The sequence below is a fragment of the Capricornis sumatraensis genome, chromosome 1 (genome assembly GCF_032405125.1).
Source record: "Capricornis sumatraensis isolate serow.1 chromosome 1, serow.2, whole genome shotgun sequence".
NCBI lineage: Eukaryota > Metazoa > Chordata > Mammalia > Artiodactyla > Bovidae > Capricornis > Capricornis sumatraensis.
This window is the reverse complement of record NC_091069.1, coordinates 247612122-247636533: the sequence shown is the minus strand read 5'-3', so window position 1 is coordinate 247636533 and position 24412 is coordinate 247612122. Positions and strand designations below refer to the sequence as shown.

The following is a 24412-nucleotide window of genomic DNA, read 5'->3' as shown; positions in this document are numbered from 1 at the left end:
CAGTCCATGCGGTTGCAGAGTCGGACACGACCAAGCAACTGAGCAATAGCAGCAAGTGGCACAAAGACTGTGGACACGTGACAAGTGAGCACCCCAGGAATGAGTGTCCTGGACTTTGGTCCCCAAGGTTCACATCCTACGCCACCCTCTGTGCCCTCTGCCAGGGAATAAAGGTGTGGCCTCTGAATTATGTAGAAACTCCCTTGATTTCTCTCCCCTTGTTCATTATTCAAAGCCAAGGAGGACTGTCAATCTGAACCTCTGCTCAGTTTAAATAAATCATGAAACCACCACCATCACCTACTGCCCCCCTCCACCATCAGATTGTTGGAATAAAAGCAAATTGAAAGTTCCCTCAGCTGCTGCAGTTTTCTCATTGGTCAATATATGATTTAGTTTAGGGTTCTTAAAATAGTAAAAAAAAAAATAAATTTCAGATCACGTTTTCTGACTCCGGAGGATGTGATGATGCAAGATGCTGTTGTATTTTCTTTCCAACACTGCAGCTGTAAGGGCTTCCCAGGTAGCACAGTGGTGAAGAATCCACCTGCCAACCTGGAGACACGGGTTTGATCCCTGGGTTGGGAGGGTCCCCTGGAGGAGGAAATGGCAACCCATTCCATTAGTCTTGCCTGGGAAATCCCGTGGACAGAAGAGCCTGGCAGGCTACAGTCCGTGAGGTTGTAAAGCACCGGATGACAGCAGCGAAACAGTGACTATAACATCCATCACAGGACACGCCAGGTGTCAAGGCCTCAGTGGATTAACCACTGGATTATTTCAGGGGCAGCACCACTGGGAACACAAAGGGCATAACACACATGGCAGGCTCACCTGCTCACTGTTGAGGGAAAACTGATTTTTCTAAGAGTCGTGATTGGCATGGGCCATTGAATCTGCATCTTCTCTCCAGGTGTCCTCTGAAATCTGAACCTGATGCTTGCTGGCCAGAGTTCAGGGACTTGAAACAGCACATGTGGCTTTCACGCTACCAAGTCCTTACTCTGGCCGTCCTTGACCACCGCCATCACCCACCTCCCCCAGCCTTGGACTCAGCTCAACTTGACGTGTTTACCGTGGTGCCTCAGACTCACCTTTTTCGAAATTTTTCTCAACCACAGCGCTCCATTTGCAGAATTCGGCTCGTACTTTGGTAAACAGTCGGGAGTCATACTGCCCCACGAGTTCCTCCCCTTCTATTGTTGAGATGATCTCTTTATTAAATGTATCAATTTTCTGCCAAGAAGGAAAAAAGAATCAGCAGAGATATTCTAAACCGAGCAAGGTAGTTTGGCAGTCGTGTGCATGGATGAGTCCCTCTGTGCTGTCTCTCAGGCCAGGTGGGAGGACAGGAGAGAAGAAGCCTGGGCAGCACAGAACCCCAAACTCCCCTCACTGCCTGGGGGGTCCCCAGTGAGGGAGCGCACTTGAGGAAGAGCCAATGGGGTGGTCCATCACTCCCTGCCCACTTTCTAACTCCGGGCCCGTTTTGGTGCTAAGTGGGCAGAACGAGTTTGGATCAGCTTTAGGAAAGTGAAGACGGATGAGCGTGACACCCATAATCCCTGTGGACAGTGATGTACGGCTCCCCAGCTTGGCGCCACTGGCAGTACTCACCTCTATCAGAGAGAACATTTTCTCACTTTCTTCTTCTGGGATGTCCTTGCCATACTTCTGTAACTCATCTGTTATTCTCTGGTGAGTCTCCTTTATTTGATTTTCCAACAGGGGCAGAGTTTTCTGAGAAAAACAACAGAAAGACATAAATATGAACAGGGAACAAGCTGCGGTTGGTGATGGGGAAGGGCTAGGGTTAGGCCAGCGCCTGCAAGACGCTCATGTTTAATTAGGCCGGGTGGGTAGTTTATCAGCATCCCACTCAGCACGTGATCCTCTGACAGGCAATAGCCACACCCGTGGGAGCATCCCAGGCCACATCCACGCCCCCTGAATCTGAGCCCACATCTTCACAAGATGTCCAGGTGATCCATGTGTGTCGACATGGGTTAGCTTTGCACTTGCAAGACTCTGCTCAGCTCTGCGTGCACTCACACAAATGTGCATGATGAGTTCATTGGTGAGTCTTTCTGCCAGGCAGGGGATAGTGGCCCTCCCTTCCTCCAGAAGGTCCCTGCAAAAGAAGACAACATTCCTGTCCACCTGGGTCTAGCCAGGAAACGCAGGTTGGCTCTCTGTTGCTAGGGAAAGCCAAAGTAAGTGCAGTTACTTCCCACTGGATGGCATGTCCTGCAACTGGATCACACAGAATCACGACTGAATTTTTGTAATGTTGCATATTTCGAAAATGGTATAGAATGATCCCTTCCAGCTGATATAGTAAATGTGTCTTATGACACCTGACTACAAATGGTCTTTATAAAAGTTCACATATCACCTAGAGATATGTTTCTATAACATGCACATACCCTTCTATATACGCAGTGCATACTGGTATTGGGCTTCATGAAAATATATTGACAGATATTTACACAGCTGCATGGATGAAGCCTGGACTGGGGGACCCACACTTCTCCAAAATGACAACTGAAACCATGAGCTGCTTGGGGAAGGAGACCAAGCCCTCCTCTCACTCTTTCCAAATATGTGTTTGTAGAGTGAGTTACTACACAGTTTTCCACATGTTAAAGGACTTTTTAAGATGAAGGGCAGCCAGGAAACATGAGTTCACACATATCTTTGCAAGAGTACACTCATACCTAAGTTTTAGCTTCTGTACCTGTCGAATTTTTTAATTGTGGGAAAATATACACAAAATTCACCACTTTAATAATTTGTAAGTGCACATGTGTGAGCTAAGTCACTTCAGTTATATCTGACTCTTTGCGACCCCATGGAAGGTAGCCCAACCAAGCTCCTCTGTCCATGGGATTCTCCAGGTGGGAATACTAGAGTGGGTTGCCATGCCCTCCTCCAGGGGATCTTCCTGACCCAGGGATCAAACCTGCATCTCCTGCACTGGCAAGTGAGTTCTTTACTCACAAGTGGTGAGTGCCACTTGGGAGGCCTGTAGGCACACATTCAGCGGTATTAAGTACAATTACATTGATGTGTGACCATCACCACCATCTACCTCCAGAAACAGCTCATCTTCCCCACCTGAAACTCTGTTTCCATTAAGCAGCTCCCCACGCCCTCCCCCAGGTCCTGTCTCTATGTTTTGACCCCTTTAGGGACCTTGTATAAGAGGAATTACACAGTGTTTGTCTTTTCATGACTGGCTTATTTCACTGAGCATAGTGCCCCAGGGTACAGCCGTGTTATAGCAAGTGCTAGAATTTTCTAAGGCCAAATACTATTCCACTGTGTGGATGGAATTTTTTTAATCCATTTTGGATAAACATTGTGTTTATCTATCAGTGGTCACTCAGCTTGCTTCCCTTTTTTTTTTTTTTTTTAGCTATTGTGACTAACGCTGCTGGGAACATAGGACTGCAAGGATCTCTTCTGAATTATGTGTCTCTGCAAGCTTCTGGGAACAGCCAATATGATAATGTTTACAAAGGCCGTGTGTCTCCCCCCACATACACATGTGCACACACAAGGGGTCTCAGTGAATGTGTCACTTTTTTCTCAACATCTTGTACGGATCTTTTTATTGGCATCTCCTTGGCACAGCACTATAATGGTTGCTAGCCCTGTGATCTCGTATTCTGGTTTCACCATCCAAATCCCATGATTTTCAACATGTACCTTCCACAGTCTCCACGATTAAAACCAAATCCGTGCTGAACACGCTTTAGGGGACATTACTGAACACATCTCGGATTACTTGCCTGTGTGGAATTCCTAGAAACGGAACTCAGCCTTAGGGACACCTGTGTGATCTCAGCACGCGCTATTGGTAGCGGAGATGCAAGCCCACACCCCGCCTTTCCCACCGACTCTACACCTTCTCATTATTTCAAAATAACCAGTTTATCAGTATCATCCTTTTCAAAAGAAATTTCATTTTTGGCATCAGGGTTAGAAAGGCCTTTATCCTGGGATTATTAATTCTCCGCCTATATTTTCTTCTGAGAAGTGGTACTTTCTTTGTACTTAATTTTAAACTTCCACTGATATTTATTTTGGTATCCCATGGTAAGTAAGGACATGTTTAATTTTTCCCAACTATTAAATAATTATTTCAGTGCTACTGATTGATAATGAAACTGACAAAGCCCAGGAATTTGAAGTGCCACATTTATTACAGACCAAATGTACGTACTTGAGTCTCTTTCTGGGTTTTCCACTTTGTTTCCATCCTGTTATACTTACGTTTATATTCTGTTTCCAGAACTATAATAAGTTATTGCAAAAAGTCTCCGCCTTCTTCCGAAGTTTTAGATTTATTCTTTGCCTACTTTGTGAATTCCTCCTTTGCTCTTCCAGGCAGATTCCCCATGGTCACCGTAAAGGAACAGACACACAGGGATACTCTCAACAGCCAACCTTGGACAGCATGCATTTCTCCTGTGAGGAAGGAGGTCCTTAATTTTGGTTCTCCCTGGGAAAGCTCCATGCACATACCTGAAATGTGCGTGATCCTCAAAGAATATCCGCTCTCTCTGTAGGGCCTTGTCCAGGCTCAGCCGATGCTGGATCTCCTGCTGGCCGCGGCACTTGACGATCATGTAGCCCTTCTTCAGGTGGAAGACCAGGTTTCTCACCACGTCCACAACCTTGTCTTCTGTGCCTTTGTCCACCAGATCGGGCTTTGTCAAGATTCCTGCAACCCAGAGACTCTGGTTGTAGAATGTTCACATCTTCGCAGGGTGAGGAGTAAGATCAGCTCCCCTCCTGGGGAGTGAGCTCCCCTGGCCCCGGGCTTGCTTCCACAATGCAGCTCACCAAGTGAAGGTGCAAGGCTCAGCCCCTATGTGCTCCTTAAGTTCACTTCACCCAGATCTTGGCTCTCACGCCAGAGAGACAGCAGCATGTAATGGCCCGTTATGTTCCTCCTGTTCAGCAAAGGAGTTCACTCTCATGCAATGGGTCTCAAACTTCCCTGTGCATCTAAGCCACCTTAAGGCCCTGCTCCAGAGATTCTGGTTCAGCAGATTCGGTGGGATCGAGGGACTTGCCTTTCTAAAAATTCTTCAGTTAATATTGGTGCAGGTGGGGCCTGGCTCACGCTTGGGAAAATAAGGGTCTGACCAGGTCAGCTAGGTCATTTGCAGGACCCACTGCAAAATGAAAATGCAGAACACCTGTTTAAACAAGTATTGCAAGATGGCATCATCACAACACTGCACTGAGCATGGACCCATCTGCATGTGTGGCACTGTGCGGTTGTCCAGCCCAAGATTAACTCTGAGGTTTACTGTGCCCACTTGTAGCTGCAGCCCTGGCTGAGAGATTCTCATCCCAGGCAGGATGGGCAGCAGGACAAGCAAAGAATGAGAACCTGCAGCTAAGGATGGTGGAGCAGAATGCAGAAGGGACTGACAGCATCTCTGGTACACAGGTGAGCAGCCTCTGCCCAGGCTTCTCAGGTGTGAAAATAAATTGCTGTTTGTTTCAGCCACTGCCCTCAGGCTCTCTGCTATTTACAGCCAAATGCATTTTTTTCAAACATAACACTTTAACCATTTTTACACGCACATTTCAGGTGCATGAAACACTTTCACATTGTTGGGCAACCTTGACCACTATTCATCTTCAAAACCTTTTCATCTTCCCCAGCTGAGACTCTGTAACCGCCAAACACTAACTCCTATTTCTCCCTTCCCCCACTTCCTGTCCATGAACCTGACCACACTAGGTCCCTCATATGACTGAGGTCATGCGGTATTTGTCCTTTGGCACTGGCGTATGTCATTGAGCACAATGTCTTCAAGGTTCATCCTCATTGTAGCAGGTGTCAGAATGTCCCTCCTTTTTAAGGTTGGATACTGTCCCACTGTGGGCTTCCCTGGTAGCTCAGCTGGTAAAGAATCTGTCTGCAATGCAGAAGACTCTGGTTTGATTCCTGGGTTGGGAAGATCCCCTGGCAAAGGGATAGGTTACCCACTCCAGTATTATTGAGCTTCCCTGGTGGCTCAGATGACAAAGAATCTGTCTGCAATATGGGAGACCTGGGTTTGACCTGGGTTGGGAAGATTTCCCTGGAGGAGGGCATGGCAACACACTCCCGTATTCTTACCTGGAGAATCCCCATGGATAGAGGAGCCTGGCGGGCTATAGCCCATGGGATCGCAAAGAGTCAGACATGACTTAGCGACTAAGCACAGCACAGAACTATCCCACTGTATGGATACCTCACATCCTGTGTATCCCCTCATCCTTCTGGGACACATGGGTTATTCTACATAAAATGCATTGTCAACTGATATAACTACTTTTTGCCCCACCCCTGAACCCACAACGCCTCTTATCAGCAGATAAACAAGGATTATGGGTCAACCCATGGCCAATAAGAGTCAGTTGTGGCCCAAGAGTCATCTGGCCTCAATGGTTCTTGAATGGTTCTCATCTGCTGGGTGTAGGTCCCCACTCATGTGTACCAAGAAACACCCACTGGATTTAAGAGATGCTCTTCCACTGTCAAGCCATCTACCATTTTTAGATTCTTCCCTGGTGGCTCAGACAGTAAAGAATCTGCCTGCAATGCAGGAGATGGAGGACACACGGGTTCAATCCCTGGGTCAGGAAGATCCTCTGGAGAAGGGAATGGCAATCCATTCCAGTATTCTCTCCTGGGAAATCCCAAGGACATAGAAGCTAGGAGAGCTACAGTCCATGGGGCCACACAAAGTCAGACCTGACTGAGTGACTAACAATTTCACTCTTCTTACCTATGGTCCTATCTCCTTGGGGATCCACATCCTGAGCCATGCGCAGCGCCTCTGTGGTGGCGATGTCCACGTTAGCAGGGACCACCACCAAGTTGATGGTCTCCTGCCTAAGGATATACTTCCTGATGAGAGACTTGATCTATAAGAAAATGAGAGGGTATGAGAGCTGAGACAGGTCCTGACTTGCTTCAGGCCTTCCAAGTCCCAGAGGTATTTCTTCCAAGAAGCAAACACAGAGAAATGCAGAAAAACTACATTTTCTGAGGGAACACTGTGAGGTTTTAACTGGCAAATCATTTCCCAAGACCTCAAATCTGAAGGTCACAATGAAAAATAAGATGCCAAAAGAATTGCTTGACTATTCTCTAAATCTTTAATCCACGAGGTGAGATTCACTGATACAGGAATATCATTGTATTTGCTCCTAATGCTCCCTCTTCCCACATAAAACCCCTTCCTAATGCATGCCAATTTAGATATGGCATAGAGTGTAACTATAACCAAAAATGAGTCACTGAATAAAACACAAATAAAATGCTTTCCCAACTTTGCCTCTTCCCACAGAAGCTTCCATCCAAGCTGGTGGAGTAATTTCGACCAATGCATGCTCCAAATTCCCCACATGCCCATACCCCCTCCTCAAGCTTGGTCCTGGACTCACTGATGCTCTAACGCAGCCTCTCCCCCACAAGACCTGGGCCAGGATGGGGCCTGAAGTTTCACCTGATATTCAATGTCGGGTGGCTGGTTGCCCACAGCAACCCTGGTGATGCCAGGAAGGTCTATCAGGGTCAGATCTGGGACGTGAGGGGAGCTGACCTCCAGACTAATCAGCTCATGACTGATCCCCATGCCTTCACCAGCGATGGCAATCTGGGCTAGAGAAGAGGAAAAAGGCAAACGGAATAGAGCTTGGGGTGGAATATCTCATTACAGTGAATCCTCTGAAGGCAAAACCCACCTGCTGGGATTCAACGGTAAGGCATGTTTGGGGCAGATTCATTTCTCTGAAACAAAAAGGGACATCAAAGGATAATCCCGTATTTGCATTGCCAGTGGCCAGAATAGTCTGCAGAGAGAACTAGCGAGAACACCTCTGTAGGTGACACCCATCTGAACCAGTCTTAACCTGGCAGAGCAGGTAAGTTCTTCCTGGTGCCACACCTAAATTCCTCCCATTGATATACTAGGAACTTAACAAAGAGGTAAAATGAAAAGAAATTTTAAAAAATGGTGACTCCTAAAACATGACCTGGAAAGTTACATGCTTGTTTCAGGCAAGCTGAGCATTAGCTGTTGATATTCCATTAAGAGATTTAATTCTGTCCCTTCCTCCTTAATAATGAAAATTTCAAGATGAGAATTTATTTCATCAAACTTTTAGCTAATACCACTTGACCACTTTGTACATCCAAAATGTCTTTTTGGTATGCTTTATATCAGTCAAGAATGTAGAAGGAAATAATAGTAACAATGGTATATGTAGCGCAATCTGCTAATTCCGCCCCCTACCCCCCACCCCAAATCCATTTCCCAGAGATGCGGTCATATAAAACTGTCTGGCCCATGGGATAGATGTGAAGATGCTATGTGCAACTTCCAGAAATATGCTTAAGACAGGGATAGGTCCTTTGCCAATGACTAGCTGGCAGGAATAGGCACTTGACTGAATGATGAGGGGGCCTTGGGAGCAGAGGCCACACAGAGTGTAGGAATGAGACAGGAGTCTGGGTTCATAACCTTGGAACCCTTACATCAGCTCTGAGAGACATAAAACTGACATTGTTTAAACCACTGTGTTAGTAACTTGCTTGCACAAATGGCTTCTATACTCCTTCCCATCTCCATATGGATGCCACTTTATAGAAAGAATGCCACTTCTCCCATCAAGAGAATTTGCTTCTTGAAATTGGGCTTGAGTGCATTAATTTCTTTGGGTAACAGGTTGTTACAAAATGTATTCCAGTAGACACTGAAAGGTGCTTACACATGAGAGATTTGAACTCAGGTCTCTTGGTACTTGGAACCCTTCTTCCAACATGTTAAAAAAACCCAACCCAGTCACCTGGGGGGACAGGCCACTGTCAGACCATGGGAAGGTCTGGTCATTCCAGTCAAGGACTGGGTTGGTACCTGAGGTCATCCTAGACTCTTGGCCCCAGACAAATCATCCTAGAGGAAAAGAACTGCCCAGCTGATCCTTTGAATCACAGGAAATAAACTGTTCCAAGCCATTAAGTTTTGAGATTGTTTTGTTACACACCAAAGACTAACTGATACACACTAATTTTGCATTTTCTGCAGGCAACCTAATCCCAACAAACACACAATAACATCTTCATGATAACATTATTTAATTTTTGCACAACAGCCAGTAAATGGTAGTCAGTGCTTCCAGTTTTTATAGAGTCAAATCCATTCTTTCCTACTGCTGGATATCAGTTCATACCATTTTTTGTATCTTCCCCAAGTGACTAGAACTTAATTACGTGACACACTAGGAAGAAATTAAAGTCAATAAGGGAAAATTGCTTACTCATCTCACTCGCACTCAGCAGCAACTAAGTGTATCCCTACTTTGTCCCTATCTACATCAATTTTCTCTTTTCAGATGTTTCAAATGGATACAGTAATCTCTGTGGTGTGCATTTACTGAGACCTGGCATATATTATTCTAAGCTGGGGATTATTCAAGCACATGCATCCCACTCTTGGAAGAAAAAGACTTCCAGTTCTGAACAGGATTCAGTGGTGTTCCAGCCAGCATTTTGGAAAGCTGTTAACAGGTGAAGGTGTCCCCTGGCCCCACACCTTGACATCAGATCTGTGGAGCGGGGAGGCCTTTGAATAAAGGACAAATACTCCATATTTGAAGACAAGCTTCAAAATTCACACTATGCTCAGATACATACTTACATACTAAGTAATAAATTACTGAGGTCAGATTCTGTCCAAAGCACTGGTCTTAATGAGAGTAAAAAAAAAAAAGAGAGAGAGAAAATACAAGAGAGCTGGGGGCCTGATGGAGGGAAGGGAAGGTTCCTGAGGGACCAGAACAAGCCTAGAAAGGGGAGAGTGGGGACAGTGACAGGCAGACCCCATCTAGTTCACCTGGTTGACCAGATATCCAAATAGGCATGAAGAACAATCATGAGACACTTACCTTCACTGATTTCCTTTTCCACCTGTGAAGCATCTGAAATCTCAATCTCTCTGTCCAGGAAGCTGACTTTGCCTTTCCACTCGCCTTCATTCTCAAGTTTTTTCAGCCTCAGCACGAGAGGACATCTTGTAACAATACCTAGGAAACCACTACTCATCAGGTCTATACTCTGCTGCTAACAGTCCTATATGGTGGTCTTAGACCAGTGGTTCTTAAATTTGTATATAATCATCTAGGAGGCTCCCAAAACTGCAAACTCCCTGTTCTCACCCTTTGACTCTCTGAGGCGTCCTATCTGGGGTGACTCACGATTGTGCATCTAGGATTTACATTTCAGATGGAATTTGACTTGAAATCCCCTACTTTAGATCTCTTGCTTCACCCCAGTGTTTTCTATCAGCCCAGGTGGTACACTGCAGTGGGAAACCCCAGACTTCTGCAAACATTCTCCATCATCCCCCAGAAGACACAAGGAGAAGATAGTCCTCTGTAAGCGGAGGACACAGGCCTCGGGAGAAGCCAACCCTGGTAATACCTTGATCTTGGGCTTCTAGCCTCCCAAATTTTGAGAAGTAAACTTCTATTGTTTAAGCCCAAGTCTGAGGTCCTCTGTTACTGCAGCCTGAGCTAACACAGAAGGCAAGTGCTTACCACTGCCCCTGGGGAGGGCAACCCCAGACAGGGCCTCCAGCACAGAGCTCTTGCCCGAGCTCTGGTCCCCGATAACGGCGATGGCGGGCAGGGCCAGGTCCTGCTCCACGCCCAGGGCCCGCAGAGAGTCAATGAGGTCAATGCAGGGCCGCACCTTCTCCTCATATTGGCTGTACAGGTTGCCCTTGGACTCCTGGAAGAGGCAGAATGGGAGATCTCTATCATAGCCTGCAGGTCACGTTCCATCAAAGATGGATAAGTTCAATCATCCTAATGTATACAGGTGATTAAAGCTCCCCAATCAAGAGAATGAGGGTAAAACAGAAATAAATATTTGAAGAAATAATAGCTAAAATGTCCTCAAACTGGATGAAAACCCAAAGATCCCCAAAGCTCAATGAGCCCAGAGCAAAGGAAACATAAAGTAACTATATCATGGCACACTATAGTCGAATCGGTCAAAATCAGTGATGAGGACAGAATGCCAGCCGGAAAGTGACATGTTATGTACAGAGGAATAAACATGAGATTTATAGCATATTTCTCAGTAGAAACTATGCAAATGAGAAGACAGTGTAGCAACTTTGTTAAAGTACTGAGAAAAATCATCAACCTAAAATTTTCTACTCAGAAAAAGATATCTTTTAAAATGAGAAAGTGAGTAAGGACTTTTCTGGATGCACAAAAATGAATGAATTCATCACTAGCAGACCTGCACTACAGGAAATGTTTAGGATGCCCTTCAAGCCAAAGGAAAATGTTATTGGATGGACATTTTAACCTACACCAAGGAATTTACACCAGAAATGGTGACTACTATACTTTTTTTATTACTTAAATATCTTTAAAAGACATTGGCCATTTCAAAAAAAATAACAATGTAATGTGGGGACTTAAAATATTGATAAAATAAAAAACTCATGACAAAAATGGCATGAAGGCTGGGAGGAGAGAGATGGACACACATTATCATAAGGTTCTTATATATGAAATAATATATTAGTGATTGAAGGTAAACTTGGTAAATTAAAGACATGATATACTCCCTAAAATAGTTTTACTCAATAAACCAACAAAGGAGATAAAATGAAATCATAAAAAACTTGGTTAATTCAAAAGAAAGCAGAAAAAGAGGAAATGAAGAATAAGGCAAACAGAAAACAAATAGCAAAATGATCTTTCCAAGTGCAATTATATTAACAATCACAGTAAATCTAAATAGTCTAAATACTCCTAGAATAGTCAAATGACTTTGAAAAACAAAAGAGTTGGAGGGTTAACATGACCTGATTTCCATAATTATTATTAAAGCTGTGGTAACCAATTTTCTTTAGGGTTGATTGGTTTGATCTCCTTGCAGTCCAAGGGACTCTCAAGAGTCTTCTCCAGCAACACAGTTCGAAAACATCAATTCTTCACCTCCTATTACCCTTCCCAAATTACTCTTGGCAATTCCTTCTCCTCTCCTCTATGCTGCCCACTTGTCCTTGTATCCACACTAAGTTCAAGCTCTCTCCTCTACTGCAATAGTCTTGAATAAAATCTTCCCCACTATTTTTAAACAAGTGTCCTGTGTGAGTTTTCTCAATAATGACACTTAAGAAAGATTTGGGGCTTGAATCCCCAGGGAAAGCCTTGTGGTGGCTATGCACATACCTGGCTGAACCTTCATACTCATCAGTGGCCTATTTGAGCCCTCCTTATGGGTTCTTTTTGTTTTCATTTCTTTATATCACTCATTCCCAAGAGTTTATAAAACATGAACGATAATTGGCCAAAATGCATGTGCCAACCACCTGGATTAAGAAAACACATATTCCCTGTACTTGAGACACTTTGTCCACCCCTCCCCAGGCACCTTCCTCCTAAAACCCCTTTACCTCTAGAGGGTCCCTCTATTTCCAGGTTTATGAAAACTACGTCCTTGCTCTTCATTCATTTTACCACTCACCCATCTTTCCCTAAAAAATACATGGCTTATGGTGGCCTGGATCTTTATATAAATGGAATAATACAGTATATTTCTTTTGTGACCTGATTCTAGGGGATTCACCACAGTCTATTCATGTTTTTTTTTTTTGGCCGTGCCATGTGGCTTCCAGGGGATCTTAGTTCCCCAACCACAGATTGAATCCAACCTACGGCAGTTAAAGTGTTGAGCCTGAACCGTAGAGTCACCAGCCACACCATTGCTTTTTAGAAGCAGCCATCACGATACCTGGAAGTCTAGCTCATTACTTTTCACTGCTGTGTGGAATTCTACTGCATACCACAATCTATGTATGCATTCCACTACTCATGGACACTTGTGTTATTTCTGGTTTTGCTTATAAAAAAGTGCTGTACAAACATGGCAAAATGCATCTCAAACTTCAGCACAAAGAAAAATCACCTAGAAGGCTTGTAGAAACACAGATGGTAGGACCCACCCCTGAAATTTCTAGTTCACTAGGTCTGGGGAAGGGTGTGTGAGGGTGATAGTTTGCATTTCAAACTTCCCCAGAGATATTAATGTTGCTTCTCTGGGGATCATACTCTGAGAACCAAGGTCAACACCTAGAAGTGGAATTTCTGGGTCATAAGATACACCTTGTTCAACCTGGCCAGAAAGGCCAAGCTAGATTCACCTGATACGAAAAGTCAACTCACTGGAAAAGATTCTGATGCTGGGAAAGATTGAAGGCTAAAGGAGAAGAGCTTGGCAGACAATTAGATGGTTAGATAGCATCACTGACTCAATGCACATGAATTTAACTCTGGGAGATGGAAGAAAGAGGAGCCTGGCATGCTATAATCCATGGGGTTTCAAAGAGTAGGACACAACTTAGCAACTGAGCCCACCAGGCTCCTCCGTCCATGGGATTCTCCAGGCAAGAATACTGGAGTAGGTTGCATTTCCTTCTCTAGAATAACAACAACAACAACATTCAAACATGTGGGTGTGAGCATTATGAGTTCCTACTGCCCTATACCTTGCCAGTTACAGCCAGGCAAGAGACAACAGTTATATCATGGTGCTGGAAAGATGGGTGAATTTCTTATTTTTCTGTGTCCTTTGGTGCAGTTTATAATATTGTTTAAAGTATTGTTAACCACTGATGATTAAAATGGAGTCAATTGGAAAGAAGCTGAAGAGCCATTGCTTTAAAACATATGACAGCAATAAACAGAGCTGTTTCTAAGTGCCCAGCCTCTACCTCCTCTCAACAGCTGCACAAAGTAAATGCTCTTATTATTGTCATTTTAGAAATGGAAAACCAGGCTTCTAAAGGGAGCAGTAACCACCCAAGATCTTACAGCTGCAAGTGTCGGCAGTGGAATCAAATTTAGGTTGAACTGATTCCAGAAGCCAAGTTTGATTCCCACCAAAAATATGTCTCATTCCTGGGAGAAAAGACACCATATGGCTTCACTGTCGGAGATATCACAATGACACTTAGGAGGCTTGAGCTTGAGACTGAACTAAGGTGTGGGCACGTGATCTCACAGGGCTCCTTGGGCCCAGTGCCTGGGCCCAATTCTTACACCAGCCCATCGGCCTCTTGCCTGGATTTTCCACTCCAAAACTGCACCTCAACCAGGTGGCTGAGATGGTAAAGAATCCTCCTGCAATACAGGAGACCCTGGCTCGACGCCTTGGTTGGGAAGATCTCCTAGAGAAAGGAATAGCTACCCACTCCAGTATTCTTGCTTGGAGAATCCTATGGACAGAGGAGCCTGGCAGGTTACAGTCCATGGGGTTACAGACAGACATGACTGAGTGACTAACACTTTCACTTTCAGGATCAGCTAAGGCAAAACACTAATGGCATTTGGCTGCAAGAAGGGCCCAAGCAGAATGAGTCACATCTTTGCATCCACATCCAGCCCCTGGAGAGATGAGGAAGCGCGCATCCCTGGGCAGCAATGGTATCACTGTTATCAATGGGCAGCCCACAGGTGAACACAGTTCATGTCCATGTGGATAGGGGTTTTCAGGCATCAACTTACCGTTTCATGTTCCCTCACCATATCGTCACTTCCATTTAGACCGGATTCAGGTGAATCAGGTTCTTTGATATCCAAGTCAGAAAGAACCATCTTCTTCCTTTATCAGTTCAGCGTAAATCAAGCACATCAGGATCAACACAATTCAGGAGCTGGGTACACTCAATCATGGAACGAAACCCACCATGAGACACACTGAGGCAGAGGGGGAGCTCAGAAAGAAAGGACAGGAGAACTCCAAGGAACCGAATGTCAGATGATGACATGCTCCATCCCAGCTCAGTGGTCTTCAGAGACATGCTTCCGGATGCCAAAAGCTTTTTTAAAACTCTGTATTTCCCATCATGATTACAGGGTGAACATCAAAAATTTTTTCACCATAAAGTTAAACAGCAACAAAGAATGAAATTTCTGCATTTTAAAATTTATGTTTAAAAATAAAATTACTGTAAGACTCTTTCCAATGTAGATGAGGGACTCTAAATATTTGATAATACCCAAACATTTTATATATACATATATATATAGCATAGCTTGCATGATCTTAGTTCTCTGATCAGGGCTTGAACTCAGGTCCCAGCAGTGAAAGTGCTGAGTCCTAACCACTGGAATATATGTTAAAAAATTATAATTTTTTTCTGGGACCACAAACTTCTCAATATTAAGACTTATGTAATAATATTGGATAAAAGTAAATGAAAATATATTTCTCCTAGGACTTGAAATAAGTGTTATAAAAAGTATAAAGCACTTACCTCAATATACTTTCCTTTTACTTGACAATGTAGTGCTGATTAGTTGGCAGAAATGCAGAGCTCTCCTCCAACACCACCTTGGAATCAGGCAAAACATACAAATTAGACCAAAACCCGATGAATACAATCCATGTCAGTGCTCATCGCCATACATCCCATTGCTGAGAATGGTGAAGATGCAGAGGGGATGTGCTTTGAAGGAAGTTCACAGTTCCCTGAGTCCTTTTGTAAACCTTAAATATTTAAATTCTAAGGTTGAAGGATAAAGCAGAGAGACTTGCTGTCAGTGTACTGAATCAACACTTTTTTTTTCGGATACTCTTCTTGTATATTCTCTAGGGACCCTCCCCCAAGGCCTATGCAGATTTTGGATCCACACTGAAAGGCCAAGTTGAAAGGGCAAGCTTGTTTAAAAAAAAAAAAAACAGTGTGGGGGAGGGATGGATTCTGTTCGTTGTATAGTGAAATGTGATTTTGAAAGGTGATCAACTTTAAAGAATGCTTATGGAATCTGGCAATTTATTTCTTAACCACCATCCATCCCCCTGCCTTTGGAAAGATTTCGTGTGTCCGGGGGCTCCTATGCTGGAGCTGGGGCCCCGGGTTAAAGACCACAACCTCAGCTGACCTTACTGTACCCAGTCATGTGGCATCATTGATCCCCAGAGCTAGCACTCGATGACCATGGAAGTTCTGAGAACAAAAAATCTCTCTCTTTGTTTCATAAAGTGACATTCCCTGAAAACCAAGTCTTGTGAGTTTTGTCTGTACATCGTAAATATCTGTACCTATCTCAGATAGTCTTTGAAAATCAATTTGGATCTCTGGGGCAAAGCTATCTCAGTAATAAAAATCAGTGTTTTACTTACTTGTCACATTCAGCATCTGGCTGCACTTGCCGAACTGAACAGCCCAAATAATTCAGTCCAGGTAATCCTTTAAGAACTTATATTTGCTTTTTCTCGTGGAAGTGTTTTGCCTTCCAAAAACTCACTGATATTTAAACTGTTTACGATTGTAATAGGGAGTAACAAATCTGACACCATATTAGATCTGTGTCATTTACTTTTATCTTTATATTCTATTGTTAGGGGAAGGACACTGACTGAAACCGCCCACCCTGGCCAGGCACCCCAGTAACCATTTGCATCAGTTGTTTCATGACAGGAGGTCTTGGTAAGGAACAGGGAACTAATAAGCCACCACCAACCGAAAGAGTTCAAGAGAAGTCAAAAGGAGACACCACATGTCCAACCACCTCCCGGAATCCTTCTCCCTGGCATCCATCTTGGCCGAAAAAGGTGTGCACCACCAGGGAGGACCCTGAGTCAGAATGATTGGCTAAAGACAACCCAGAAATGAATCCCATCACCATAAAACCCAAGACTGCGAGCCACTTGGCAGAGCTGTTCTCCTGGGTTCCCTTACCCTCCTGCTCTCCACCGGGTACCCTTTCCCAATAAAATCTCTTGCTTTGTCAGCACGTGTGTGTCTCCTTGGACGATCCATTTCCGAGTGTTAGATAAGAGCTCAGTTACCGGCCCTGAGCGGTCCCCCTTTCTGCAACACTATTGCTTTCGCCACAAGTTAATCATTAAAGGGATGTTCCCTACAGCTTAGAGTAAGCACAGTGGCCCCCAAGCCAGGATGTAAAACGAAAACACTTTTTTCAGCTCACAAGAAGCATCCTGACCCAGCCGCCTGCGAATGACTACAATAAAGAAGAAATCAACACATCCCCTCCTACTTCCCTAAGTCCAACAAAACACTTGATTTAAAATTTGACTTATTAATTCCGAGAATGCCACCCCCGGCTGCTCTGCGGGTTGCAGGTCTCAGCAATACCTGGGCTTTCAGCCAGCCCCCAGGACTGTCCTACCTCGCTCCACCCGCAGAACTAACTGCGCCGGCCCCACACCATTGCATCCCGCTGCGCAAGCTGGGGGAAGCAGCTCTCCATCCCCTGGGTGACTTGTACTCCGCGGAGGGCACTTCTGCGCATGCCCCATCTCTATAGGGACGGTCCCTTAGGCAAAACCTGTCCGCGGAGACCCTCCGTTACAACATCCCTGTTTCCAGCGAGACTGGGGAAGATCCCTGGGTCCTTGCGCTTCCAAGGATACCTCCCCGGCGTAGACTTGTTTGGCTTGCACTCCTTAGCTCCCTCGGAGACCCTTTTTACACGCTCTGCTCCACCTTCCTATTTCTTCAGGCAGAAAAGTGCTTGGAGGACAGGAGGGGCGTCCTGCTGCTTTTGATGCGTCACTCAAGAGCCTCAGCAGCGTGTCGGTGGGAAAGCAGCATCAATTATGCTCTGAACCCAGCCAACACTGTATTACCATCATCATGTCATCATCACTATCGCCTGCTAAGTCGCTTCAGTCGTGTCCGACTCTGTGCGACCCCATAGACGGCAGCCCACCAGGCTCCCCCGTCCCTGGGATTCTGCAGGCAAGCACACTGGAGTGGGTTGCCATTTCCTTCTCCAATGCAGGAAAGTGAAAAGTGAAAGTGAAGTCGCTCAGTAGTGTCCGACTCTTCGAGACCCCATGGACTGCAGCCTACCAGGCTCCTCCGTCCATGGGATTTTCCAGGCAGGAGTACTGGAGTGGGGTGCCATCGCCTTCTCCTAGTCTGCGCAATACCGGCATCCCAGAGCGCTCAACTCCCAGCCAAACGCCCAAATGCCCCGACCCGCGGAGGGTGCCCAGACCCAGGAGCGCTACACTTACCCGTCCCCAGCGTAGTGACCGGCGGGCTCCCGGCGCTGGCCCTCCTCGGCTTTATGCAGCGCTAGCGCCGCCCCCAGCTCGCTGCCCCCGCCTCCCCGTCCCTCATCTCCCACCCAGCCTCGGGGAAACGAAACTCGTAGAGTTTTCAGGGCTGCTGCATCGGAAAGGAAACCGAAACCGAACGGGTAGCGCACTTGCGCACCGGCGCCTCCCGAGGTCGCTGCGCCCAGCACCCTCAGCTGTATCTTTCCAGAAGCACTCTAGGTGCGCCCCGCACCAACAGCATCCCTAGGAGCTTGCGGGAAATGCAGATTCTCGGCCCGCACCCAGACCTGCTGCCCCAGAAACTCGGGAGCAGGACCCAGCTACCCGAGCTTTATCCGGCCCTTCTGAAGTTTCTGACAGTTTGAGAACCTCTGCTCAAGCAGCCCCGAGTCATCCAAAGCCGAAGGTAGCTTGGAACCTAGCTGGTCCCTTAACCTTTGGTTGTTTGATAACTGGGTATCAAACTTCTGCTGTAGGTTCGCTGGGAACATTCCAGCACCGGTAGGGATTCTCAAGCATGCTAGGGAGCTACCCCCTTAGCCCCCTCCTCACCCAGACCTACATCAGGCTCCTTTCTCAATTTTCCTTATCCTCTTCAAGCACCGCCCCCTCCATCCACCTTTAAATCTCTTGACCGCTCTGCATGGCATGTGGGATCTTGGTTTCTTGACCAGGGATGGAACCTGTGCCCCCTAAATTGGAAGCAAAGGGTTCCCTGGACCACCAGGGAAGTCCCAAGCCCTCCATGAAGTTTAGCTCATTTGATTTCTTCAGGATGGAAATGAGTAGAAAGTGGGGGACCAAGGTCAAATAGACCTAAAGATGAGCCTTCCCGGAGGGCTTTGGGGATGAGGAGTAAAATTTCATTTTGGAAAGCCCACCTCCATCCTCCTTGGCTCAGCTAAGAAGCCTGGACAACAAGTATCCTCCCCACAAAGACTCCTGTGGTTATAGAGGGTCACCTGCCCCCTACACAAAGACCCAGAACTGCCCCTTTTCCAAGTGCTGGGGTCAGATGTTGACTTAAAAAAAAAATACACACCTAAAAAAATTGAGAATTATATTTTACTTGGTGGACTTGCTGAGGACTTACCCTGGAAGACAGCCTCTCACATTGCTCTTAGGGATGGCAGCAAACAGGTCAGAGAGGAGCCAGAATATATAGGAGTTTTTGCAACAAAATCCAGGTAGTGAAAATATTAACAAAGTTACTGTTATTAAAGAAAAACCAGACATCCCAAGTTCATGAATTCAGCACTTATTCTATGTATGGGAAGATGCAAGAGTCTGGGCTCCTTGAAATTATTCCTTTGTTGTGCACCTTAGCCATCTAGGGCCAGCATCCTGCTTTTCCTCATCCTGAATCCCTGAAGGACGTACAGTCACAGGTCAAAAAATGCAGTGGCTGCTGGTGTGATGGCTGCAATATCTTTTGTCTACTGATATGGCTGGTGACATTCTTCAGCCACATCGGGAAAACTTGGATGGAACCAATTTCAATGTGGTGGCACCCAAAAGAAGGGGAGGGGGCCACACAGAGCAGCTCCCTGGCCTGAAGTCTGGCACGTTCTAAGGGGCCCTCTGCTGGGGTCTAATGGGAGAACACAGGCTTCCCCAGCAATTATCAAGGAACCCTTGCATGGCTGCTTACCCACCCAGGCCTCAGTTACTTCCTAGTTACAAATGAGAAATGGAATATTTCCGGCCATATCGGTAAACAAGGATGTCACAGTCACCAGCCATTGTAGCCACAGCTTACGGTGAACTCGTGAGCCCTAAAGAAACTCAGGAAGGAGAATACTTGCCATCTAGCAGCCATCATGGTACTCTCTTCCAAAAACACTAGAGAGGATGCTACACATGGACATCACCAGATGGTCAACACTGAAATCAGATTGATTATATTCTTTGCAGCCAAAGATGGAGAAGTCAGCAAAAACAAGACCAGGAGCTGACTGTGGCTCAGATCATGAACTCCTTATTGCCAAATTCAGACTTAAATTGAAGAAAGTAGGGAAAATCACTAGGCCATTCTGGTATGACCTACATCAACCCCCTTACAATTATACAGTAGAAGTGACAAGTAAGCTCAAAGGATTAAATCTGATAGACAGTGCCTGAAGAACTATGGATAGAGGTTTGTACCACTGCACAAGAGGCAGTGATCAAAACCATCCCCCCAAAAAAGAAATCCAAAAAGGCAAAATGGTTGTCTGAGGTGGCCTTACAAATAGCTGAGAAAATAAAAGAAGTGAAAGGCAAAGGAGAAAAGGAAAGATAAACCCATCTGAATGCAGAGTTCCAAAGAATAGCAAGGAGAGATAAGAAAGCCTTCCTCAGTGATCAATGCAAAGAAATAAGGAAAACAATAGGATGAGAAAGACTAGAGATCTCTTCAAGAAAATTAGAGATACCAAGGGAACATTTCATGCAAAAATGGGAACAATAAAGGACAGAAACAGTATGGACCTAACAGAAGCAAAAGGTATTAAGAAGAGGTGGCAAGAATATACAGAAGAACTAAACAAGAAAGATCTTAATACCTGAAAAACCACTATGGTGTGATCACTCACCTAGAGCCAGACATCTTGGAGTGTAAAGTCAAGTGGGCCTTAAGAAGCACCACTACAAACAAAGCTAGTAGAGATGATGGAATTCCAGCTGAGCTATTTCAAATACAAAAAGAAGATGCTGTTAAAATGCTGCACTCAATATGTCAGCAAATTTGGAAAACTCAGCAGTGCCCACAGGACTAAAAAAGGCTAGTTTTCATTCCAATCCCCAAAAAAGGCAATGCCAAAGAATGTTCAAGTTCAGTTCAGTTCAGTTGCTCAGTCGTGTTTGACTCTTTGCGACCCCATGGACTGCAGCACACCAGGCCTTCCTGTCCATCACCAACTCCCAGAATTTATTCAAACTCATGTCCATTGAGTCGGTGATGCCATCCAACCATCTCATCCTGTCATCCCTTTCTCCTCTTGTCTTCAATCTTTCCCAGCATCAGGGTCTTTTCCAATGAGTCAGTTCATCATACCAGGTAGCCAAAGTATTGGAGTTTCAGCTTCAGCATGAGTCTTTCCAATGAATATTCAGGATTGATTTCCTTTAAGATGGACTGTTTGGATCTCCTTGCAGTCCAAGGGACTCTCAAGAGTCTTCTCCAGAACCACAGTTCAAAAGCATCAATTCTTTGGTGCTCAGCTTTCTTTATGGTCCAGCTCTCACATCCATACATGACTACTGGAAAAACCAAAAACCATAGCTTGGACTGGGCGCATACAAAGAAAAGCCGCTAAATTCCTTAACTTGGGATATCTTATTTTCTATAATTTTTTAAAAAAATGTTGGCATTCAAACTACCTGCCCTTTGTTGCAAAACATCTATATAACCTGGCTTCTCCCCAGCCCCCTTCTTCTCAGAGCAGTTTTCTCAGGGTCACTTGAGATGCTGCCTCCTGGGCTTGCAGTCCTAAAAGTTTCTGCTGAATAATGCATATCTCCAAACTTTTAGGTTGTATGTATTTTTTCAGCTGATACAAAGAAGAGTGAAGACTTAAATCTGAGGCATGATCCTACTTCTTCAAACCACAGGAGGCTCTCCCCTTGACTCCTGTACAGAAATGAACTCAGGAAGAGCCACTGGCGAAAGTGAAAATTGGCCAGGGCAAAAGTCACTGCCTGGGCCAGAACTAGGAACAGGTGAGTGAGGTGCCTGGAGTTCAGTGTGTAAAGAATCACTCACTGTCAGTAGGTCAAGTGTATCCTTAACATTGGTGCCCAGATGCTTCACACTCTTCCCCTTCTTGCCTCCTGGTCTGGGATTTTGGTATCTGCTGCTTCTATATGCACCTTAGAAGGTAGTTTCCTAAAGAGCCCAGGAGCTTGTTTGGGATGTAATTTAATAATAAGACAATAATAGCTTGTATGCTCTAGGCCATAGCATGTGGGTGCCACCTTGAGAAAATAACTCACTTCAGAACCAGGGGAGTAAGATCATCACAGTCATGTTACATATGAGGAGACAGGCCAACAAGTTAGGTTACTCTTGGGCCCCTTGACTAGGAAGTGAAGGAGCTTAGACTGCAATCAAGATTTTTATTCTTAAGCCTGGGTTCCCTAGCATCTTTTCTCCATGCTAAAGCTGACAAGATGAGGCTCTTAGGAGGTTCACAGCCTTTTGCCTGAATTGTGAACTATTCTTCCCCTACTAGAAAGACACTATATTCTACCAGGTAAGTGTCACACTCATAGCCCTTGAGAGTTGCCCTCCAGGCTCAGCACCCAACTCACCACCCACCACCCCTGATCCCATTTCTGCTGACCTCACTGTCATCCTGGGCTCCCAGAGACATTCTCCTTTCTGGCCAATCCCCAGCTGTGTGTTTCCTGTCTCTGCAGCTACCCTGGACAGCTCCTTCTAAGCCTGGGTCTCACCTCTTCCAGCCTGGCTTGGACCTCTTCTAAGCCTGGGTCGCACCTCTTCGACCTCTCCCCTTCCGTGGGCCTAATTAGCTCAAGCAAAGATTCTTTGCATTTCAGATGGATGTTCTGAGTAGTGCAGATATGGCCACCTCCTCAGTGAGGCTGTCATCTTGATAAAGGTCTATCAAGCTTGGATGCTCCAATGCCTAACTACCTACCAACAGTGAGTGCTTAGTAATCATGTGTGTGCTTAGTCACTCAGTCGGGTCCCACTCTTTGCGACCTCATGGACTGTAGCCTGCCAGGCTCCTCTATCCATGGGGATTTTCCAGGCAAGAATACTAGAGTGGGTTGCCATGTCCTCCTCCAGGGGCTCTTCCCCACCCAGGGACCGAACCCATGTCTCTTACGTTTTCTGCATTGGCGGGCGGGTTCTTTACCACTCACACCACCTGGGAAGCCCCCTATCCTCTTCTTACTGTTTCCTAACATCATCCAAGTGTCTGGCGAAAACAGCATCCACAGGAAAGCATTTGTTGCTGTTCAGTTGCTCAGTCGTGCCCTACTCTTTGCAACCCATGGACTGCAGCATGCCAGGCTTCCCTCTCCTTCACCATCTCCCAGAGTTTGCTCAAACTCATGTCCATTGAGTCGATGATGCCATCCAACTCTCTCATCCTCTGTCTCCCCCTTCTCCTCCTGCTGTCAATCTTTCCCAACATCAGGGTCTTTTCCAGGAAGGCATATCAGAGGCTAAAAAAAAAACACTGTCTCCAGAACCCCTCCTGCCTGTGCAGTCCTGGGTGCTCAGGGCTCTGTAGGTCTCTTTGGCCCTTGTCCACCCCTCTCATCACCTGCTGGCCTGGCTTTGCAGAGGAGAGGTGCACTGGTGTTAATGGGAAACCAGGCTGAGCAGTCTTCTATGCATCACTCCCTACTTGTAACTGGTGCATTTCCTCAGATACCTGTGGGAAGCGAACGGACCGCCGCGCCCTACTGCAGAGGTGGGAGAGGGTAGAGGCATTCCAACCTGCTCAGCTTGGCATGCCCAGCCTCACCTTGCTCCACCTCCATTGTCTGAATGTAATGCCTCCTCACTGCACAAGAACTTCCAATTCAGGGCTCTCATCTTCCACCTGGGCTTCTTCTCAGAAGTCAGCCAGCCTCCGTCCTTCTCCAGGCCTGATAGATTCGCTTTCTGGGAGCCCCCCGCCCCAGCTCCCGGCTTCCCACGACCATGGCTTCATCGCACAGCCTTGGTCTTTTTTTGAACGCCCTGTCTGCTACCAGGCCATCAACAGGGCGGCCATGTCGGTGGTGTTTGTTGCTATCCTTGTGATCCAGCACAGTTCCTGACACACGGCATTTCAATAAATGTTTCTAGAATGAAAGAATGAGTGAGTGAAGAGTCGGAGGACTGGCTCTACTCCTGCAGAACGGTCTCCATGACCACTCCGGAGGTTAACATGACCTCCGGAGAGTTCCCCTAAGCCTTTCAGTTTCTGATCTCCGGTTTCCCAGTCTATCAAGTTGGGTTTCGCTTTCTTCTTCTCCGATTCAGAGAGAGGAAGTCCTACTGGCGCCACCCCGGAGTCCAGGGACCCGGAGAGAAGGGGGCGGTGCGCGGGTGGGGGGGGCGGTGCGCGGGTGGGGGGGCGGAGCCTCAGGAGACAGAAGGACTCGCCCGAGGTGGAGGGGGTGGAGTTAGGGGCCCGGTCCCCGCCCCGCCGGATCATTTCGCAGCCCGGCTGTCTCGTGCGCGGCGGGTTGTGGCCGCGCTGCTGCTGGGACCTTGCATCCAGCCCGGTCGCAGTTCTTCCGGAGCGCGGGGTTGCGCGGGGCTCCGGGGGGCCTGGGAAC

The 24412-nt window shown here is 46.2% G+C and overlaps 1 protein-coding gene across 1 annotated transcript in view; it reads right to left on the bottom strand.

Moving 5' to 3' along the window:
* The window catches only part of MX1 (MX dynamin like GTPase 1), a 29170-nt gene extending 11055 nt beyond the window's left edge, over positions 1–18115 (bottom strand). Inside the window, exons 1-11 of the mRNA XM_068972456.1 lie at positions 18086–18115; positions 15354–15430; positions 14602–14698; positions 10612–10804; positions 9961–10098; positions 7521–7675; positions 6798–6936; positions 4531–4729; positions 2053–2131; positions 1618–1740; positions 1095–1236 (exon numbers count right to left, since the gene is read on the bottom strand). Of these exons, the coding sequence (XP_068828557.1) occupies positions 1095–1236; positions 1618–1740; positions 2053–2131; positions 4531–4729; positions 6798–6936; positions 7521–7675; positions 9961–10098; positions 10612–10804; positions 14602–14691 (1258 nt within the window). The 5' untranslated portion in view covers positions 14692–14698; positions 15354–15430; positions 18086–18115. The remainder of the gene's footprint in view (positions 1–1094; positions 1237–1617; positions 1741–2052; positions 2132–4530; positions 4730–6797; positions 6937–7520; positions 7676–9960; positions 10099–10611; positions 10805–14601; positions 14699–15353; positions 15431–18085) is intronic.
* Between the last annotated feature and the right edge of the window lie 6297 nt (positions 18116–24412).